We start from the raw sequence: 19,178 nt of genomic DNA on the forward strand, positions 1-19,178 counted from the left end.
ACTGGAGCTGGCTCCTATGCTGTGGCTCCACAAAGTCTTACAGTGGTTGAGATGTCTTGGTCCTCTGATCTGCCTGTCATCATGAATGGCCAGGTCTGTTGAAGCAGAAGACAGAGCAGGTTCATCAGTGAAGTGACACACATCCAACACATCCGTCCAGAATCACCATGAATTACAGCACTGTGTCGAAATTTAACTTTTTTATTTGATAATCTGCATTCTTTTAAATCCTGAACAAACTATGCAAACAAAAGTAAACAACAAGAAGTTGTATCTTCATACCAGACTGACTGGGTGCCCAAAGCTGTTCTCGAATCGGTCATCCTGCAAAAGCTGCCTCAGGTGAGATATGTAGCTCGAGGCGAGTCGAAGCGTGTCCAGTTTGGACAGTTTGGTGTCCGCTGGTACCCAGGGCAGGCTGGTTTTTAGTCTGGAGAAAGCTTTGCTCAGCACTCTCATCCGCGCTCTCTCCCTGGCGTTGGCCGCGTTTCTCTGCGACTGTCGCGCCTCCTTCTGTTGCGCCCTGGACAGCCTGCGCTCCTGCTTGACCCTCCCGTCCGCACCTTCGTCCTCCAGCTCCTCGTCCGAATATGGACTGGGATCGTAGCAGGTGATCTTCCGCGCGCTCCTCTCCAAAGGGTTCGCTGTCCTTCTGTAACACGTCTCATAGTCCTCAGCATCGCTTGCTGCAGAGCCAGTGGACATGGCTGCTCCACCTGTGCCTTGGAGGCGGAACAGGAGTAGCACTTTGGGGCACAGCAGTGACAGAAAAACTAGATTCTCAGCTTGATATGACTTGAGTAAATTACGAAAGCTTTTAGGTCAGCAGTCTATTAGACCTTTTAAATCATTCCCATTTAGTAAACCAACAAGTTATTTCAGCCTGAAGCCCTAAAATGTCACTACTTGACAGGACTACAATGCCAACTGCATGGGGGCAAGTCTGGAAATTGCAGCTCTCCCTAAAACTCAAACGTGCCTCTTTGCTTAGCTACCCCTCTAATTTAAGTGTCCTGGACTTGGCATCTGTACAGTTTCATCGGAACATTTCTCCTCCCCCTTTTTTCTCCAAGCCACCATGACCTCAGTGAGACCACAACTCTGTTTCCCTGTGTAAACTGTTAAAGACTTAACTTGCTCATCTGGACCTTGATAATCACATAAAGCCCTTTGAATGAATGGTTTATTGTAGGTAAATATAGTGGGGGGTGTAATGGAAGTGCAAAATGATGTCTGAGGATTGATTGTTTCAAACAGAGGTATTCCCTCTAGTGTGGTACCGCAGTGGGCCATAACTGTCCTGATGATAATACACACAACCCATTGCAACATTTTGGAAATGCACATACAGAGTAAACATTTCCCAGGTTTGTCGGTCCCACAGATGTGTTTTGGTAATAGAAATGTCTTGAGGACCTTATCAAAAGTGCCTAATCCTTCGCTGCTTTCACAGAGGGATTGGGTTTCTGCAGATGGAGCAGCCTTTCACACGCAGCCTGAGTGCACCAGCCCCAGCTGTTATCGGTTCCCATGACATCTGGAGCGTTGGCATGAGAAGGGTGTGGCAGGGGGAGAGGAGGCAACCATCTTCATTCCCATAGTATCACAAGTGTTTTTTTTTTTGTTTGGGGTTTTTTTTTTACTATGCATCTCAGATATTTTTCCATTTGTTTGGTGTCCTCCAAACTTTTCGGAGAGCACAGAGACGAGACAGGGTGGTGTATTTGACTGTGGGTTGAGATCAAGAGCTAACAGAGGAGAGAGGGTTGGGGGGGGGGTGAGAAGCTACAGGAATTCAAAATGTGTTTGCAGACATTACCATACTTCCTGGAAAGTTTCAGAGAAAGTAATACCAGCCGTACCAAATACAAGCCTTCAGACAGAATATGTATTGTCGGTCAGATTTGTAAATATCACAAAATAAAACACAGTCACTGCGCGAAATACCCCAGAATCTAGGGATGTAGTTGCCCAGATATGCCAAACTATGACCCCATATAGGATGGAATGTGGACTGGACATGCTCTGATCATGGCTTTGTAAGATGTCATATCAAAAGATCCAGAACCTAAAAAGGATATCTCCGGATTCTTGGGGTTTCGGTGCAGTGAGTGGACACATTGCAAACCAGATTCAGACAATGGAAAGTTCTGTGTCCCATATAGCACTTGCAGGAATCCTCTCCTCTACTTTCTCAACATATTCCCAGAAAATCCCAGGTCCCTGTTAGCTATTACTCCATATAATATGTGTGAAATTTAGATTTTTTTTTATGACAATAGCAAGACTCTGCCAAGGATTACCTAACTGCAGCTGAGATGCACGCTTGATTTTTTTGGTAGCTGGCCATGCCAGGGTCACTAGAGGGAGGAATTACTGTACTCTGCAGCGGCCTGAATGGTGTACTGTACTCCCAACAGTTCCCAGGGTGGTGTGTAATTTAAAGCAGCACACTAGCTTCAATCTCACTTTACCAAGCAATTGTTGAGTTTAGATGTTGAGTTCAAGTTAAGTTTAGATGTTAAGTTTGTAACGATGACGTGTTCCGATTCTGTTTTTCAGCGTCAGATGCATTTCGCTGTGGTTTTCGAAGCGCTCTGTGGTTTTCCACTGCTCGGATTTCCCCTCTCTCCTACACAGCAAGAATGCTCCTTAATCCAAGGACACATTCCCAATACTTCCCACAATCCTGCTCTTCCACGCAGTTTTTTAACAAAACCCAACATCAGCTGCACCTCTGAGGGATCCCTGCTCTTAACTCAGCCTCGGATGTGTCACGAGGTTGAGATATTGAGTTCCGCTTGTGACGGTAAGACAGTCAAGAGCTTCAAGGCAGGCTGCCATCTCATCCCCCGTCACGGCATCAGTCAGCGAGGGGAACGTCCTGACTGACACACTTGAAGGTGCAAGCTAAGGGATTCTGCTGTCGGATTTACTCCCCACTTGATAAACTGTCAGTTTTTTTAGTTTTTTTTTTACATAACATGAAAAGGTATTGGCCGGGTGACATATTTCAACCTGCTTCTTCATTCACTGTCAAGGAAAGCAGTTTGACATAAAACACTCTGCTCATTAGTCATTCTATAGATGTAGCTCCTCAAGTAAAAGCAAAAAATGTTGTCCAAAACATCAGTGTAATTGATGGTTACATGGTTATTGTATTTGCCCTGGGAATAATTAAATTCAGGGCCAACAGTAATAAATATCACTTGAAACTTGACATGAAGGGAGAGCGAGCGTTTGTCTATCAGCAGAGACTTTCAGGGGTCACGACCTCCACTGGGGGCCCTGTGCTAGAGAAGCAGAGGGACAGGTGCAGGCTCATGATGTCAGAGGCCTTTCTCTGTTTCTCTCCCAACGTCTTATGATTCCCATGATCGCTACCGAAGCAACAAAGAGCTGGTGTGTGACGCCAGAGAAGAAGGCAGTGCACAAATCAGTGGCAATAATTCATCAACCATTGCCAAGTTTTTTAAGTTTTTTTTATCATTAATATTGTGTTATGCACACAACTGTGACCAGTCTGCGCGGCTTCTAAGACACCACACAATAATGTTGACCAGATTCAGGATGCAGAGCGTGCTACAGGTGAATATTTCTGTACAAAGAGCACAAATAAATAACCAGTTCATAGAATTTGCATAATAATATTTTCTCACCTTTATGTCTACACCAAAATACATCTGTCAGTTTAATGAAAAGTTTTGAAATCATTTGCATCACCAAACGTGCGGTACACATCTTTTTTCTAGCCGCAAGGGAAATTCCTGAAAGGCGCCAAACCATCATAAACATTATATTTGAGAATATTAATTTGAGAGTGCAGACAACTCAGACCTGAACAGCAGTGTTCTCTTTTGAGAAAATGGTGTCTGTTAGACGTACGTATATGTACAGATTTGATACAGAGAGATTTCCTTTGAGTCTGTTTTGCAAGTGTGTCTCAACTAACAAACTGAAAACTGATACACAACCTCATTTTCATGTATGAAAATGTAAAAAAAACCCCAAAATAAACACACATGCCTGCACTGTTTTACATTTAAAGACATGTTTAATGATAAGATGGGAGTAAAAGGAGAGGTGGCGTGTCACATACAGTGTTTCACATAAAGACACAATACGAGAAACAGCTCCTTTTATGCGTAGTAGATGTAAAGCAACACACTGCAAAATGACACTCATTTATCAGTGGGTCACAGGTGTGAAATGGGATAACTGTTTCAGCCAACAATTGAACATTTTCCAGTAACATTATTACTATAGACTTTAAACAGTATTCAACTGTTAATGCTTTCAAACCACACAATAGTTACTCAATTAATTGCACTTAACAGAAATGAACTGCTTGAATATATGTAAACGGTAAACACATTATTCTCACACATTAAAAAGCCAAAGGCTACCTCTTTATTTAATGAGCTACATTGTGTAGTATTCATATTATAATGCCATGATTACATATACCTGTAAAATGTAGTGAATATTCACTTCAAATCATATAATTGTTGCTACGTTTAGACGTGTTGTTCATCTCATTCTCTTCATTTTCTTTTGGCCTCGATGGCCTTCATCAGCGGGACCCACTGAGACATGCCCTGTCTCTTTGGTTTAGCCCGACTCACGCTCTGCCACATGCTGCCTTTGAAGTTGACGGGGCCGTCGTACTCGTCGGCCTCTGAGGTGATCTCCATCTTCTGGATGATGAGCTTCACGAGGTTGTGCTGCTTCTCGAGCAGGCTCGACATTTCTTTCATCCTGGAGGAGGGGGGAGGGAAAAACATCAGTTCCTGGAGCTCAGTGGGAGACTTTCATTTGAGTAGATTTCTAATCAAGCTTTTGGAGGATGATGATCCAGAGTGGAGCTTATCATCACATCTTTCTTTGACCTGGTCACAGGCTTTATTTATTTCTCTCCACTAGGGGCTGCTCATGCTTCAAAAACAACTATTAAATTGTCCTTTACCACCTTGACTTTCCACACTGTTTAGTGTGCACCATGCATGAGATCATGAACCATTTTCAGTTGCATACCTTATTGTAATTCATTGTATTTATTGTCTATAATCTCAAAGGTAATTCTGCTTACTCTCATGATTCTGTGTAATAGAGAGAGAGCAGACTTGCATATAATCACCCTGTGTGTGTTTTACCTGGACTTCTGCTTTATGAGCTCAGTCTCTATCACAGTGGAGCTCTGTGATTTGGCCTGAAGACGTCTCCAGACTTCATCTGTTCCCTCAACGCCTGAGATTAACTGCCTTATATAGTGCTGTAAAACAAAAGTTGTTTAGGACAAATAACGGGAAAATATTTCACTGACATAAGTTGCAAAGACAAATGCGATATGTTGTGCGGTATACGTTTTTTACCCTGGAGCACTTGTGATTGGGGTAGATGGTTATGGAGGGTTTGTCAACTCGCTTCATGAACCAATAAGGCAGCTTATCTTCCAGAGCGGTGTGGAGGTCAATCTGGGGTCAGTAAGTGAGATCTTCAGTCATATGTGAGATTTTCTAGAGACATCTTTTTCCTGTTGGACCTGAAAGTTCTACAGTCTCAAGCCAAACGAATCTGTCGCATTATCCACCTCTTGTAATAAAAGGCTGCAATCTAAAATAGGAGTAAAGCTATAACAGGGTTTTGCTGCATATTTTGAATAGAAGTCTTTCATCATATTATCTGTGGAACCAAGTCTACATCTACTATCGTCCACTGTACTTGTGTTTCAGATTCTTCTTTCTTGTTTGGTTGTTTGTCCGTCATGATGAATCATGGCAGAATGAGCAAGCACAGAGAAAGCAGGATAAAAGCTGTAACGTCCTCCATGTTTTTCAAGGGCAACATATATTTAAAAACTAGTCTAGGCACACACAAGCTGGTTGCATACACACCTGCATGGCTATTCTTTTGAGAGCAGCATTTCTTTGTACTTCGGCAATGTCTCCAACTGCTAAACCAATCTACACAGCCAAAGACAAATGAGAACCATCGAATAAATAAAATAATAGCATTTATATTTAAGTAGATGCCTGGGAGGAAATGAAAATGGTATCAAAGAGCTGACACTGATTTTCTTAATACCTTTTAAAAGCGATACAAACACATGTTTAGCGGTAGAACCACCGTCTCTCAGGACATGCTTACCATCAGGTTCACCAGCAGTATTGGCATGAGCAGCACAAATTGCACAAAAATGAAGTAAGTCAGGAAACCAAAAGGAAGCTTATTGCTCAGGTAAGCATCCAGGAAGTTATTCTGGTAGTTCAGTTCCCCGACCATCATCACGAAGGTCTGCATCACTGAGAGTGGCACGCTCTCAAACTCTTTCTGAGGGGGAAAACAGAAAGTCAGACGTATGTATCATTGTTAAATAATGTCCACTGTGTCCATATGCCCAGATGCCCTATGTTCCACCTTTTTAATGTTTCAGTCAAGTCAGTGAATAGATTAAGTTAAGCACATAACATGCATAAACTATCTAACACACAAGACGTGTGCGACAACGCGGCTTTGCTTTCAGTGGAGACAGAACATTACAGTGAGGCCTAAAGATGGTGATGTCAGATTTTTGATGTCAGATTTTTGTACCCTATATATGTTAATGATATATATTTAATTCACATATGCATGGCCCATGGAGGAGGATTTGGATTGGTTTTTGTGATCTTGTGGCATCTACTTTGGACACGGTGAAACAGCTCCATCATCCCGTTAAAACTTCAAACTACAGATTGAAATAAAGAAAATATAACGTGTTTATTAGTGTGCTTTAGAGGTGGCTACTTGTCCAGACAGAGGCTGCTCGTTTCCCCTGTATTCTATCCTTGCGCTAAGCTAAGCTAAGCTAAACTAACTGGCAGCTGCCTGTAGCTTCATATTTACTGTACAAACATGAGAGTGGTATCTTTTTTCTTTTCCAACTGAAATGAATGGTTTGCTTAAAAAATTGTGCTGAGCTCATTCATGCCAACAGAGGATAACGCCTTTTGTTATTAATGACAAATGGCCTTTTTATCCAGCAACAGTATAAAATCTTTCACTCTAGTTGGAAAAGATGACAGCAAGACAGCCAAAACAATACAAAATAGACTAATAATAAAATAAAGCCAGAAGCAGACAAGAAACATATTAATAAACAATGGAGTCATTTTGATTTGTGAAACCTCAGAAGCACTGCAGCCTCTTCAGCCCACTTCTCTTACCTGATTGAGCATCAAAGCATGGAACGCCAATCCGAATGCCAACATCAGGTAAATGAACAGCATTACAATACGGACCAGTGTCCTCAGGATCTCTCCAAACATCACAACATAGATGCCAACACCCTCAAACCTGAAGGAATAGGAGATTAGACCAGTTACTTTTTGCGGCATGAAAAAAACACATTGTATTGAAATGGGTGTCTGAGTGAACACTACCTCTGGAGATAAAGGAGAAACGCAACCCAGGAGTTTAAAACTGCCAGTGCCCCTGCCTGCCAATGTAGAGAACTCTCTACATTGAGCATGACGGGGATGATGAACAGAAGAGAGAAGATGGCTGAAAACCAGTCACACTGGTTGGAATAATCCTTTAAGTAATTCCAGCGCTTTTAAGTGACAAGAAAAGAAAAATTAGCAAAAATGCAAAACATTTCTCACACAATTCCTCCTCAACCCAAGTTGCTGTATATTATTTAACATATAATGTGATGTTGTAGCGTTTCTGGTGCTATAATCAAAATGACTAAGGTAGTGCGTGGAGTTGACATCCAGATATCCTGTAAATCTAAATCAGAGGGCGCTCATTCATCACACCTGTATCACCAGTGTTGTCCACACATACCTGACATTCACCAGATTTATGAGCAATGTGCGTTACGTGAGGTAATGACACTTGCGTAACGGTACCTGTTGTGATATCTGTAGCAGTTCCTTCACTATGCAATACAAGTTCATGACCAATACCATCACCATGCAGAAGGACAGGAACAGACTTTGCTGTGAAAGTACAAAATTGGGATTTAATTTACTACTACGTATGGTGAGCCTTTGTCACTGCACTGTAAAGGGAACGTTTCGTAATTCTGATCACCACTGTCATTCGTACCTCTATGAACGATATGGGCACCATTGTGATCGTGTGCTCGCCTGTTTCAGTGGTGTTCATAGTGGGCCTCAGAGCCACTATCAGGTGAGTCAGCGGCAGCAGGCCTAACAGGTACAAAAACATGTTGAGCACATGAGCCGTGCTCCCGTATGCAACCCTGCGGATTCAAACAAAGACGGAGATATCATAAGACTGATACTCAAAGCGAATAATGCATTAGTATTTTGGCATACTTCTTGCAATCTGATCTAAGCTATAAATCTCAGGAGTTAAATCACAATGGATACACACCACTTCATTGCCAGGTACTTTTTGCAGACGGGGTGGTTGAGGAGCTCGATGCGGTTGTACCGCACCATCGCCTGCAAAAGGAGTAAGGAGAGAAATAGTCCAGCGTTACTGGCATATTTTCTACAAGCAGGAAAGAACAGCCTGACAGCTAAAGCCCATAAGATTTAAAAGTATGTGCATATCATTGTACTCCACAGGAATAATGTGGGATTACCTCAGCTGGCAGAAACGTTCGATGAAGTATTTCTAATATTTGGCAGAAGATTACATTGTTTCTATCAAATATATCCACTGTTAAAAGGTTGGAGATTAAAGATTGAAATTTGCATGCAGATTGAATTTAGTTTTGAAGTAATTGTGGGATTAAAAAAATGCACCATTCACATATTCACTTATAAATTTACACAAGAAAAATGAACTGCTTTTGAACTGCATTAAGTGGTAACATTGCTCACATCTTCACCCTTTCAGCTGCCACTTTTCCAAATGGAAGAATGGCCAAAAACAACACTGCCTGTCACACACAGTGCTCAGTAAATGACGAGGTGACATTGTAACCATGCCTCTTCTTCCCATCCGCTGCTGACACTCAACAGCAGGGCATGCTAAGAGGTGTTGACCGAGGCGACCGACCGCGATGGGGGAACCTCATAAGGCATTTAGCAGCTTGTCCGTAAACATGTACACCTATAATGGCGAGAAACAACTTGGCTTCACAGCTTATTCCCACCTGGTCCCGCCTTGGGGCTAAAGAAGGCAAGCTACACCCTTTGTCAATTTGACTCAAAGCATCCTTTGTTAATATATTTGTCATCAATACAAAGCAAATTTAGTTGCCAACATTAAAAAGAGATTGCTATAACTTTTATAACGTTACTATTTAAAACAGCCAGAGGAATGATAAATCTGAGGACAAAATTAAGTAGGAATTTGGATTTGACAAAGCAATGAAGTCGTATTTTTTATCATCAGCTGTCAGAAGGTGTAACAGAGGGGCAGGGCTTGGTAGGGGCTTGGAGCCCATGGTAACAAGAAGGTGAGTGGTTAAGTCTACAGAGCTTCATTAGGGGGCAATGCATGACTATAATAAAACTTTACTACTTGCTAATCATGGTGGAGTATTTAAATTTCTATTCCAGAAATAAAGTTTCTTACATTGAGAGCAGGTAGTGGCTGATACGTCATGATCTTGTCGGTTAACTTCTTCGCTGTAAGGGGAGCCTGGAGCCATCGGAAGTTATATTCAATCTACACCACATAAAGAAGAGCTCATTTTTTTTGGCTGGCAGATACAGTACATTATGTAATATGTATATATCGTAGGTGTGTTGTGATGTTTTGATTGAGTGAGTTGCAGCTGAATTACGTGGTAGTCGGGACTGTTGTGGTCATCATCAGATTCCCTAACACAGCGGTCCAATAGGTGCTATTGAGGAAAAGGGAAAAACACAGAGAGACACAGGGTATACAGTGTATGTAACAGGGAACGACAGAAAGAGATGAGTTATGATGACTCCTGTGCACACAGATTATACGATATGAATGTTTTTTTTCTTCGCCAGTGGCAAACCTTGTAGGTCTCAGGCAGAAACTCAATCATGTCTAGAATGGGACTTCGCTGGCTTCCTCCAGGTGTGAACAGTCCCAAAGCCTCAGCACATCTGGAAGAAGAAATACACAAATGAGCCTTAAGACCACTTTGGTTGTGACTTTTTTTTTTTTTTCCAAAAATAAATAAATTCTGGCAGCAATCCACACTACCTCTCCCAGAATTTGAAAGATGGTATGGTCACATTAAACCTAAAGCTGTATCTTTCCTCTACAGAACAGACACTTGTATTGATAATGTACCTGTCGCTGTCGATTACAGCATTGACCACGTCTTTCTTCCCGTTCTGCAGAGCTTCATGGAGGAACGATGTGTCGTTCTTGTTTAAGATGAGCTCTGCTCCCCGAGCCAGCATGACTTTGACTGCAGCCACATGTCCCTCTTTTGCTGCGATGTGGAGTGCAGTGCTCTGGTATATCAACAAATAACAGGACACGGTACTCTGCATTAATATAGAACAGTGATGTCTGTATTTTTCAATGCTACTTGCAGTTATTAGAGCCCCCGTGTTCAACATTTTTCCTTTTTAACTTAACTAGTCATGAACTGCAAAAATAAATTTACGTAAAATTAATTATGGGGTTAGATGAAGTAGAACTTTTTGAAATAATGGTAATTCATACCCCATCCTCATCTGTTTTATCCAGTAACTTGAGATTGGCTGACAGGAGAATGTCCATAGTTTGTGTGTATCCTTCAGATGCAGCATGGTGCAGACTGGTCCAGCCCTTATAATCACTGAAAACAAGCCATACCCAACTAACATCAGTCACATGTATGAGAACTGCATACAGATTTGAATCCTGCAAATTGCAAGTACTGCAAGATTGCAAGTATAGCTAAACAGTACTTAGATGATAGCAGTGTACTTTTGCATGTATACGTGTTTTTCTTTTTATGTATGTATGTGTTTTCTCTGTATGTGTGCGTTTGGATTTACCTGTGAAAGAGAGCTCCCTTGCTCAGCAGCAGCTGTACCACCTTGGTGTGACCCCCTCTTGAAGCCAAATGAAGCGGTGTCAGGCCTCGCTCATCACCTTCATTCAGCAAACGAGAGTCTTTAATGGACTCTAGTAATCGGTGACATGTATTGATGCGCCCATACCTTAAAGAGAAGCCGGACAAGGAGAAGCATTAGGTTGTTGCGGAACATTTTTCTCAGTGTTATGATCTGTTCATCTCTGAAATGGAAAAAGCTTCTCGCTCAAGGCCAGCAGCACAGCGAGGCCAGAGGATGGGGGGGGGGGGCAGTTAAGATTACAGTTCCTCTGCTTTAAGACACTTAAGATTGCTGCTACAGGGCTTGAACCTGTTGGGTAAAAACGTTTTGAGGAGTGTTAGTGACCAAGTGTGCTGCAAGCCGCAAGAAGACATAAACAGAAGTGACATATTAGCTTGCACTATGATCTCTCTTCGTCTCCCAGCCTTTTAAGAAGGTCAGCAGCACTTTGTGTGGGTGCGGTGGGACAGGTGGAGAAAGAGGATGAGGTGTCTACATGAGTCAAAGTATGATATCATAGCGTGGACTTCATTTGCCCTCTAGCTCTAATGAAATGGGTGTACATGATGAAAAAAAAAAAAAAAAATCAATAACAATAATGTTGAATGTCCGATCGTTTCGCACTATTAGTAACATTTCTTCACATGTGCCTCGCTAATTGAATTCTATTCTTGCGAAAATTGCTTTAGGTCACTGTATAATAGGTGTGCCACGGCAATTCATCTTCAAAAAAATACAGGAGGAGAGCTTCTGAGTGCAGACATTTCTCACAGGATTAAAGCAGCAGATCGGTGAGGTAACAGTTTTAAACGCAGTTACATTGTTCAATTTTTCATCTGATCGCTATTGTTCAATTACACAGATAAGCCTTGGCTTTAGGGAGATCGTAAGTCAAAGTCCTTTTACAGCCATTTTTTGATTCATGTTTTATACTTGTGTGATATCATTGATCAGTGCACAACACTTGCCACAGAGTAACAAAGTTATTTTCAAAATCAAATGATGAAATACTGTAATGTAGAAAGTAATGGCTCCAGAGTGTGAACAGTAATACAGTTAGGATATATTGGGACACATTGTTGTGGGTGTGAATATTAGAGTTTGTGCAAACTGAATGCTGCAGCTTTGAAATAATGTAACAAATATCAAAATAATTTCTAGGTGGTTAGATAACTCAGCTGAAACCCCCTATAGTCTGGGTGAATGATCCTGTCTCCAGTGGTTTTAGATAAATCTCTTTATAGTAGAAGCATCATTATACATAGCTTGGCCAGAATCTGGAGGAAAAAGACAATTTCAGTAATAGGTTGCTCTCGTTCCTGTTGTCGTTTCCACCATCCCAGCTTGATGATGGATTCTTACGTTTGGCAAACTTGGGTTTTCACACAACTAGTGACCCTCACCCTGACTGGAACTTTTGCCACGTTTGCTCAGTTGCAGGAAAAGTGTGAACTCCCTTCCCGATTTCTGCAATTCATGTGCACACCCACTTACCTTCTACTGTTTCGCCCTCAGCCTCTATAGGTGCCTTCTCCAAAATGTGAGTCCTGACAGAGAGGTGTCACATTTTTATGATTCATTACAACCTGCCTAACCCACCTCTATGACAGCCATCAAAACTGCATGGGAAAATAAATGAGCTCTGGATGCGGATCTCCGATGGGACCTGGGTAGAGTGCCTTAAAGAGATTGATGCTTGCTCTAAGTTTTGCCTCATTCAGTTTTGGGTTATGCACAGACCGCACTGTTTAAAATCAAAGCTTTCACAAGATATTTCCAGACATCTCTTCACAGTGTGATGAATATAGACAGATACTGGACACAAAATTGTTAAGACATTCTCTCATATGCTTAATGTTCATATTGAACCTGATCCTATCTTAATTGCACCAGGAGCTTTGGATTCCACAAAAAAAAAAAAAAAAAAAAAAAGAAGCACAGCAGCAACCTCTCTCCTATGGTCTGATTAGAACTCAAAAATTAAGTTTGACATTCTGGCAGAAGAAGGAAGTTCCCAAATGAATCAACCAATACCCTTCATCTGGAAAGATTAAGGTTCTGTTAGAAGAATCGTAATTCAGAAAGATCTGCCCCCTGTCAGTTACCTAAGAAACAAACCATAGTGGAAAATCCGCATGTGATTGACTTTGTTTGACTGACTTTTTTCTTCTATCACGACCTTTATTGTCATATACTACATATTGAACAGGAAAGGAGAGTGGGAGGGTGTATGTGTTTTTTTTATGTTGGATATTATCGATTGTATTCTCTTGGTTTCTTTTTCTTAAATGAAAATGTTCTTGACCTGCATCCAGCTATCCATCCATCTATCTATACATACATACATATACTATACATATATATATATATATATATATACATACATACATAAATAATATAAAAGGGATAGTGCAATAGTGTATATACACTGCATCACTGCAGTGTCAAAAGCATTGCTGGTACTTCTTTGATCGAATTTGCAAAGTTTAAGCAACTTTGAGTGAAAATCAGGTCAAATCAGTATTGTTTATTTCAGTGGTATGGAATGTCATGCCCTCGGGGACCAATCAAACTCACTGAGCAGCAAAGTGCAAGGCGGACTTCTTGTCCTTGGACTTGCATGCGAGGCCGACCTGTCCCGCGAGGCCCAGCATGTTCTTCACTGAGTCGTGGATGCCCAGTCTGCAAGCGTAGTGTAGCGGGGTGCATCCCTCATTGTCCTCACAGCTCAGCAATGCCTTCACATTGTTGCGCTAAAGTTTGACACATTATAAACACATTGTATTGGTACAATATAATGCATATTGTACAGTAACACGTGTATTAAATAATGCACAGATGCAAAAGACTTGAGTACGCTGCGACAGTCATGCACCATAAATGTCACATATTACATAGCCTGTACCATGGCTACAGCTATATAAAACCATCACACCCACACACACATATACTCATATTATATAAATAATAATGCACTGTAATAATACTTGTACTTAAATACAGAGAGCTCACATTCACACACTCTCTGTAAACAACCATTAAATGTAAATGTATCAGCCCTCCACTGTGGCTCATTTTGAAGGCTTTGACATTATTCTAGTTTAAGGTGAAGCTTACAGTGCTTTAAAGTACTATCATCTGGCTTAGTGAGAGGGTAATGAAACTCATCAGCTGGCCTTGAATACATGCAGCTAAGGCTCAAGGCAAATTGATTAAGGACAGTATAGTAATTATATTCCAATCTCTTCATGATATGTTTGCCTAAGCAGCATAATACAGTGCATGTGATTAGCTACAAACAGACTACATTGATTGACAGTACCTGCAGGACTCCCTCTGGGAGGTTTTTCAGACCCTTGGGCTGCAGGATGGCCAGGTGCAGGAAGTTGCAGCCGCACCCGTCTTTCACATTCACATTTGCCCCTGAAATGATATTAACATATGCATGAGTGTGCACGGCCGGCGTTATCAGGCATTCTTACAAATTACATGAGCATTGCTTGTGGTGAAATACAATACTGCAGCTCACCTTTTGACAGCAGCAAAGACACAGTTCTCCACGCTCCACAGTTCGTAGCCAGCAGCAAAGGAGAGTTTCCCTTACAGTCAATGCTGTTTAGGTCTGCACCCTGAGTAGGGAATGAACTAAAGGCTTAATATTAACTCATCAACTACCACAATAATTTCAACACACATTGCTGTAAGTATTGAAAATAAATGAGAATATGAATCAAAGAGAAAATGAATTTAACAATGATTATATTAAGTTTTGCACAGCATAATGTCAGATATGTATAGTACAGATAATGAAAAGAAATGGACCTTAGATACAAACAGGAGTTGAACAAAATAACAGTTTAATCTTATTTATCCTTGTCATGGTTATAATACTAGGACTAAATAGCTCTTCCCTGCAATACAAAAATAATGCTGTGTCTTTATTTATTTTACATGAAAGAAGATGGCTGATATTTTTTTTGATTTGTGACCCATAGTTTTAGCCTAACATTACCATATATGTGGTCGTTAAGGGCATATTTAAGACCCTTTTACAAGATTCTCTTTTTAAATTGAGTCCAGTGGAAAAAAAAAAAGGCAGCCTCGCTTTATTCACACCAAACATTTAACGTTAGCTTAGTTAGCTAGCTAGCTGGAGCTGATCGCATCTGCCAGCAATAGTAGTCGTTTCAACCCAACAAAACTGACAGCAGCAGGCCAGAAATGAGAATCTGCTTTTGTCAACCTGTGTAAGTTTGTTTCCTGTTGCAGTGTTTTTTAAAAGTATGAGTTGAAACGAAATAAACTCGGACTCCAGCTTTGCCCTAGCAACACAGTTCTGTTTATAAGGTCCACAGAGAGCGACAGATGGCCTACAAGCAATTGGTAGCGCTATCAACCTTTATCTGGCCATGCAGTGTGTTTCAAATGGCAAATATTGCTCAGTGGTGAGAACACACATAGTAAAGTGGCAGAATGAGATCACTAAATGACCAAAGAGAGGAGAAGGAAGTCCTCGGCACAGATGCAAAGGTTGTTGATTAGCCCTTTAATTTGCACAGTTGCAGTATTTATGCGGTTTTCCTGTCTTTGATTCAAGTTCTTTCACTTAAAGCAAGAGATTAATAACGCAGCCTGTGATATTGAAGCTGGGATTGTCCTGTGCATAACAGCTGTAGGGTATGTTCGTGTGTATTCGGGTATGTGTGCCTTATTTACCAAAGAAATGAGGTACTCTGCCAGCTCTGTGTGGTCAAATACTGTAGCCCTGGAAAAGTAAACACAGTTGTCGTAAACCAGCCACACAACACACGACATTGTGAGTCAAGGTCTTACTAATGCTGTCAGATGTCAAACGAGGTCGATACCATTCTAATTCTGCTTTGTCCGAGTGTGATATAACGACCAGATTTCCCTTTGTGGTTACATCTTTTATCTCCAGGAAAGTAATGGTCCACTTCAATATCGGACTTTAATAACTATAGTTCCTGGTATTCTGGTCACATTCTGCATCAGCATAGACTTAAGTAGAGAGAGTAAAGATGATTTCCACGACTGAAATCTGCAAGCCGGGGATGATGCTTTGTCTGTGGAAAGAAGGGAGCATTGCTGTTTGTGTTTTAGCTGTCATGGATGAGACTCACCAGTTTGTTAGGGGTATTTTGTGGCACATTACTATAAGAATAAAAATAAAAATGTAGGACTTTTGTTTCCAAATTTAAAAAAGGAAGCAAACGGCATTACACATGCCCACACGCAATGATCTACCTCCCCTCCCTTTATCCTTGCATCAGGTCTTACTCTGCTGCGGCCTGTGCCAGCACAAACAGCTTTTTAGATAAAATCAATGTAGGAAGCGGATCTTTATTATCATTCTTATTGTCCCCAATTAAAGCTCATTATTGTGCTAGCCATGCCCAAGGTTTTTATATCGATGTTCCTCTTGTTTGTCAGTGTTATAATGCTGATATTATGCAGATGCATTGATCTTTCCACAACACGAGCAAGCAGTTGAGACAGCAACCACAATTTTTACACATCTACATACAGTAAAAGCAGTGGCACCACACAGTGGTTTAGTATTTGGACTTGATGTTGTGGCAATACAGTAATAGTTTTGGGAGATATGCTTATTTGGTTTCTTGTGAAGAAGATGACCAACATATGCTACAGCCAGCAGCTGGTTACCTTAGCATAAAGACTGGAACCAAGGGGAAACAGCTAGCCTGGCTGTCTGCAGAGGTATCATATAAAATATCCATCCATCCATGGTTTATCTATAAATCTTATCCTTGTAGGTCCATGGGGGGGCTAGAGAATGCAAACTCCAGACAGAAAGGCCCCAGGCCCGGGGGTTTGAACCCAGAACCTTCTTGCTGTGAGGCGACAGTGCTCATATAAAATATAATAAACAACATATATATATATATATATATATATATATATATATAAAATTGTAAAATTAAAAAAATGAAGTTTTACAGGTGATTATTTACCAAAGTTATATAAATTAGAATGATTTACAATGGTTGGCTGGCAGCCTCACAATGACGACTCTTGATGACATCTTTATAGATGTAGTCCAACACATAACAACCCATGGTTCTGATCTAACTCTCAAGCAAATAAGAATATTTCCTAACATGTCAGACTGTTCCTTTAAGTCCTGAATGTTGAGCTCAAAGTTCAGGTGTAAGTATAGGGATAGGTTAAGCCCACCTGTGTAGAGGGGTCTGACACGCCCCGTCGGTCAGGTTGATGATGTCCTCTACTTGGTCGAAGGAGGACAGTATCAGTTTGACAACCTCAGTAGCACCCTGGGTGCAGGCCAGATGTAACGGTGTGGACCTGTCATTCTGGACAGAAACAAACACGAGCGCATTATGACTAATGAATTATGAATATTCACAAGCTCTTCAACCATGTTTTTGTCTGCTCTATAAAAAGACATACTGTGTTAGACAGAGCAGAACATAAACACACACACACAGGAATTAGTATGCACACAGGCTCTCACATGTACACTTCCCCAGTGTAACATTAGCAAAGTATCTCCCAGACTTGCTGGCTGAACACTGGGGGCTGTAACACAAGCTTTTAATGAGATAACGCGGACTGGCAGGAGGAGACTGGTGATCGCTCCACTCAGCTCCACCGTTTAAATGGAGGTAATTTGTATCAATTTAGCCAACCGATGGTATTACTGCACTCACTATTCCCGCTGTAGCTCTGGCCACTAGCCCAGGGTTAGGCATGAGTATCAGTCCCAGATGGGCGTGATAAGACTGACATGCCCTAACAGTACAAACACTGATACCCTATGCCAGGGAAATGCTTTACAGGTGTAGGCAAATGAGATTGAGATTTGAAAAACAATGCAAATCTGACAAAGCGTAGTATATAGACAGATAAAAGGTGAACAGCAACATTTGTAATCTGTAGCTCCCAGGTGTTAATATGTTTATGACTATGTGATGGAGAGGCGGAGCGGTATGAAAAACAGCCGGCGCTTTGACAACCAAATGAATGTGTGCCCTTCTTGACTGCCATTTTGAAGGATTATGAGAAGTGCAGATTTAAGTGAAAACCAACATCGAGACTTGACATGTACAGTTTTTTTTGTTGTTTGTTTTGCGCCGTCAGTACCTGTTGCTGGTCAACTTTGGCCCCAGTAGCAATGCAGAGGCAGATGGTGTCGATGTTCCCGCCGCGGACGGCCAGATGGAGGGGACTGCTTCTGGACTTGTCTAAGTAGTTGATGTGGGCTACAGCTGAGTGGCCTAACTCCTCCCCTGCAGAGAATAAATAAGCTGTTTCTGACTCGTGAATAATATACTGAATTCATGTTCAAGGCTCATAATGAAGGTTTCTTAGTTAATGCCTGTTGTTATAAGCTTATTTGTTTTTAAAGCTGGAAAGCAATAAAGGGAATTTGATTTACAGGACTCCATCTTCTACCTTCCTTCTTGACTTTAATATTTACGTTTTTTTGCTTTCTTTAGTGACAGGAAGTGATGAGTAATTGTGTCCATTCATGGTGAGCTGTCTGTGTAAATTCCCAAACAGCACAAGAACCCATTAATTTCCTTGCTGAGCATTCACGGAAATATCATAAATATTTTGTGCTCAGACTAAACCTTTCTACAACGACACAAGATTTACCAAGCAGACCTCCCACTGTGGATAAACACACTGTCAGTCTGTGGCATCTGGCCTGTGGACAACGTAGCACGAACATTTTTCTACTAAATGTCTCTGGGGGCTGAGGTGAACTCTCTTGTTATCTATCAGCTTAATGTGCTGTTTGGCCTTGTGAAAACTTTTTCATTATTGTCAGCACTTTCAATTTTTGATGATAGATCATTCCCTGTCTCTTATACACATCTATGCTGGTGTCTCAACCATTGCCAGCAGGTGAAACCAGCCAGGTGAAGAGAGAGAGGGAGAGCAAGGAAGATGGGAGAGAGAGGATAAGGCAGGGGGGCAGGGATTTAAAAGCAAAAACAAGCCTTTCTTCTGCCACGCTAAATATTTATTGTTTAAAAAAAAAAAAAAAGGGGGGGGGCTGCATTTAGCATCTTTGATGTGCTTCTTTAGTTCAACCTGAACTAGCGGGTCTTTGAAGCTAACAAGAACAAAGCCTAGCTAGATGAAGTGCTGGAAGTGTCATCAAGAGAAAAAAAAAAAAAA

The 19,178-nt window shown here is 41.2% G+C and overlaps 2 protein-coding genes across 2 annotated transcripts in view; both read right to left on the minus strand.

Annotated features, from left to right (window-relative positions):
• Positions 1 to 7: 7 nt before the first annotated feature.
• Positions 8 to 972, minus strand: msc (musculin (activated B-cell factor-1)). Its single transcript, XM_023417042.1, has 2 exons — positions 283 to 972; positions 8 to 95 (listed from the first exon to the last, which is right to left on the minus strand). The coding sequence occupies exons 1-2, from the start codon at positions 703 to 705 to the stop codon at positions 15 to 17; spliced, it is 504 nt and encodes a 167-aa protein (XP_023272810.1). The 5' UTR covers positions 706 to 972; the 3' UTR covers positions 8 to 14.
• A 3,059-nt stretch (positions 973 to 4,031) lies between these two features.
• The window catches only part of trpa1b (transient receptor potential cation channel, subfamily A, member 1b), a 22,530-nt gene continuing 7,383 nt past the window's right edge, over positions 4,032 to 19,178 (minus strand). Inside the window, exons 10-29 of the mRNA XM_023416850.2 lie at positions 15,708 to 15,756; positions 14,521 to 14,620; positions 14,314 to 14,414; positions 13,569 to 13,744; positions 10,932 to 11,096; positions 10,615 to 10,729; positions 10,234 to 10,400; positions 9,953 to 10,043; positions 9,749 to 9,808; positions 9,538 to 9,630; positions 8,383 to 8,453; positions 8,092 to 8,248; positions 7,893 to 7,982; positions 7,422 to 7,591; positions 7,206 to 7,335; positions 6,148 to 6,330; positions 5,895 to 5,963; positions 5,373 to 5,474; positions 5,154 to 5,272; positions 4,032 to 4,758 (exon numbers count right to left, since the gene is read on the minus strand). Of these exons, the coding sequence (XP_023272618.1) occupies positions 4,545 to 4,758; positions 5,154 to 5,272; positions 5,373 to 5,474; positions 5,895 to 5,963; positions 6,148 to 6,330; positions 7,206 to 7,335; positions 7,422 to 7,591; positions 7,893 to 7,982; positions 8,092 to 8,248; positions 8,383 to 8,453; positions 9,538 to 9,630; positions 9,749 to 9,808; positions 9,953 to 10,043; positions 10,234 to 10,400; positions 10,615 to 10,729; positions 10,932 to 11,096; positions 13,569 to 13,744; positions 14,314 to 14,414; positions 14,521 to 14,620; positions 15,708 to 15,756 (2,422 nt within the window). The 3' untranslated portion in view covers positions 4,032 to 4,544. The remainder of the gene's footprint in view (positions 4,759 to 5,153; positions 5,273 to 5,372; positions 5,475 to 5,894; positions 5,964 to 6,147; positions 6,331 to 7,205; positions 7,336 to 7,421; positions 7,592 to 7,892; positions 7,983 to 8,091; positions 8,249 to 8,382; positions 8,454 to 9,537; positions 9,631 to 9,748; positions 9,809 to 9,952; positions 10,044 to 10,233; positions 10,401 to 10,614; positions 10,730 to 10,931; positions 11,097 to 13,568; positions 13,745 to 14,313; positions 14,415 to 14,520; positions 14,621 to 15,707; positions 15,757 to 19,178) is intronic.

Source organism: Seriola lalandi, unplaced genomic scaffold (genome assembly GCF_002814215.2).
Source record: "Seriola lalandi dorsalis isolate HSWRI2012SDOR001 ecotype SW California unplaced genomic scaffold, Sedor1 jcf7180002054570, whole genome shotgun sequence".
Taxonomy (NCBI): domain Eukaryota; kingdom Metazoa; phylum Chordata; class Actinopteri; order Carangiformes; family Carangidae; genus Seriola; species Seriola lalandi.

What these genes read in the sequence shown, in the direction of transcription:
- msc (XM_023417042.1), bottom strand. Translation starts at nt 705, where the DNA reads ATGTCCACTGGCTCTGCAGCAAGCGATGCTGAGGACTATGAGACGTGT. An exon ending in TTGGGCACCCAGTCAGTCTG is followed by an intron (nt 96 to 282) that starts GTATGAAGATAC and finishes CTGCTTCAACAG; the next exon opens with ACCTGGCCATTCATGATGAC.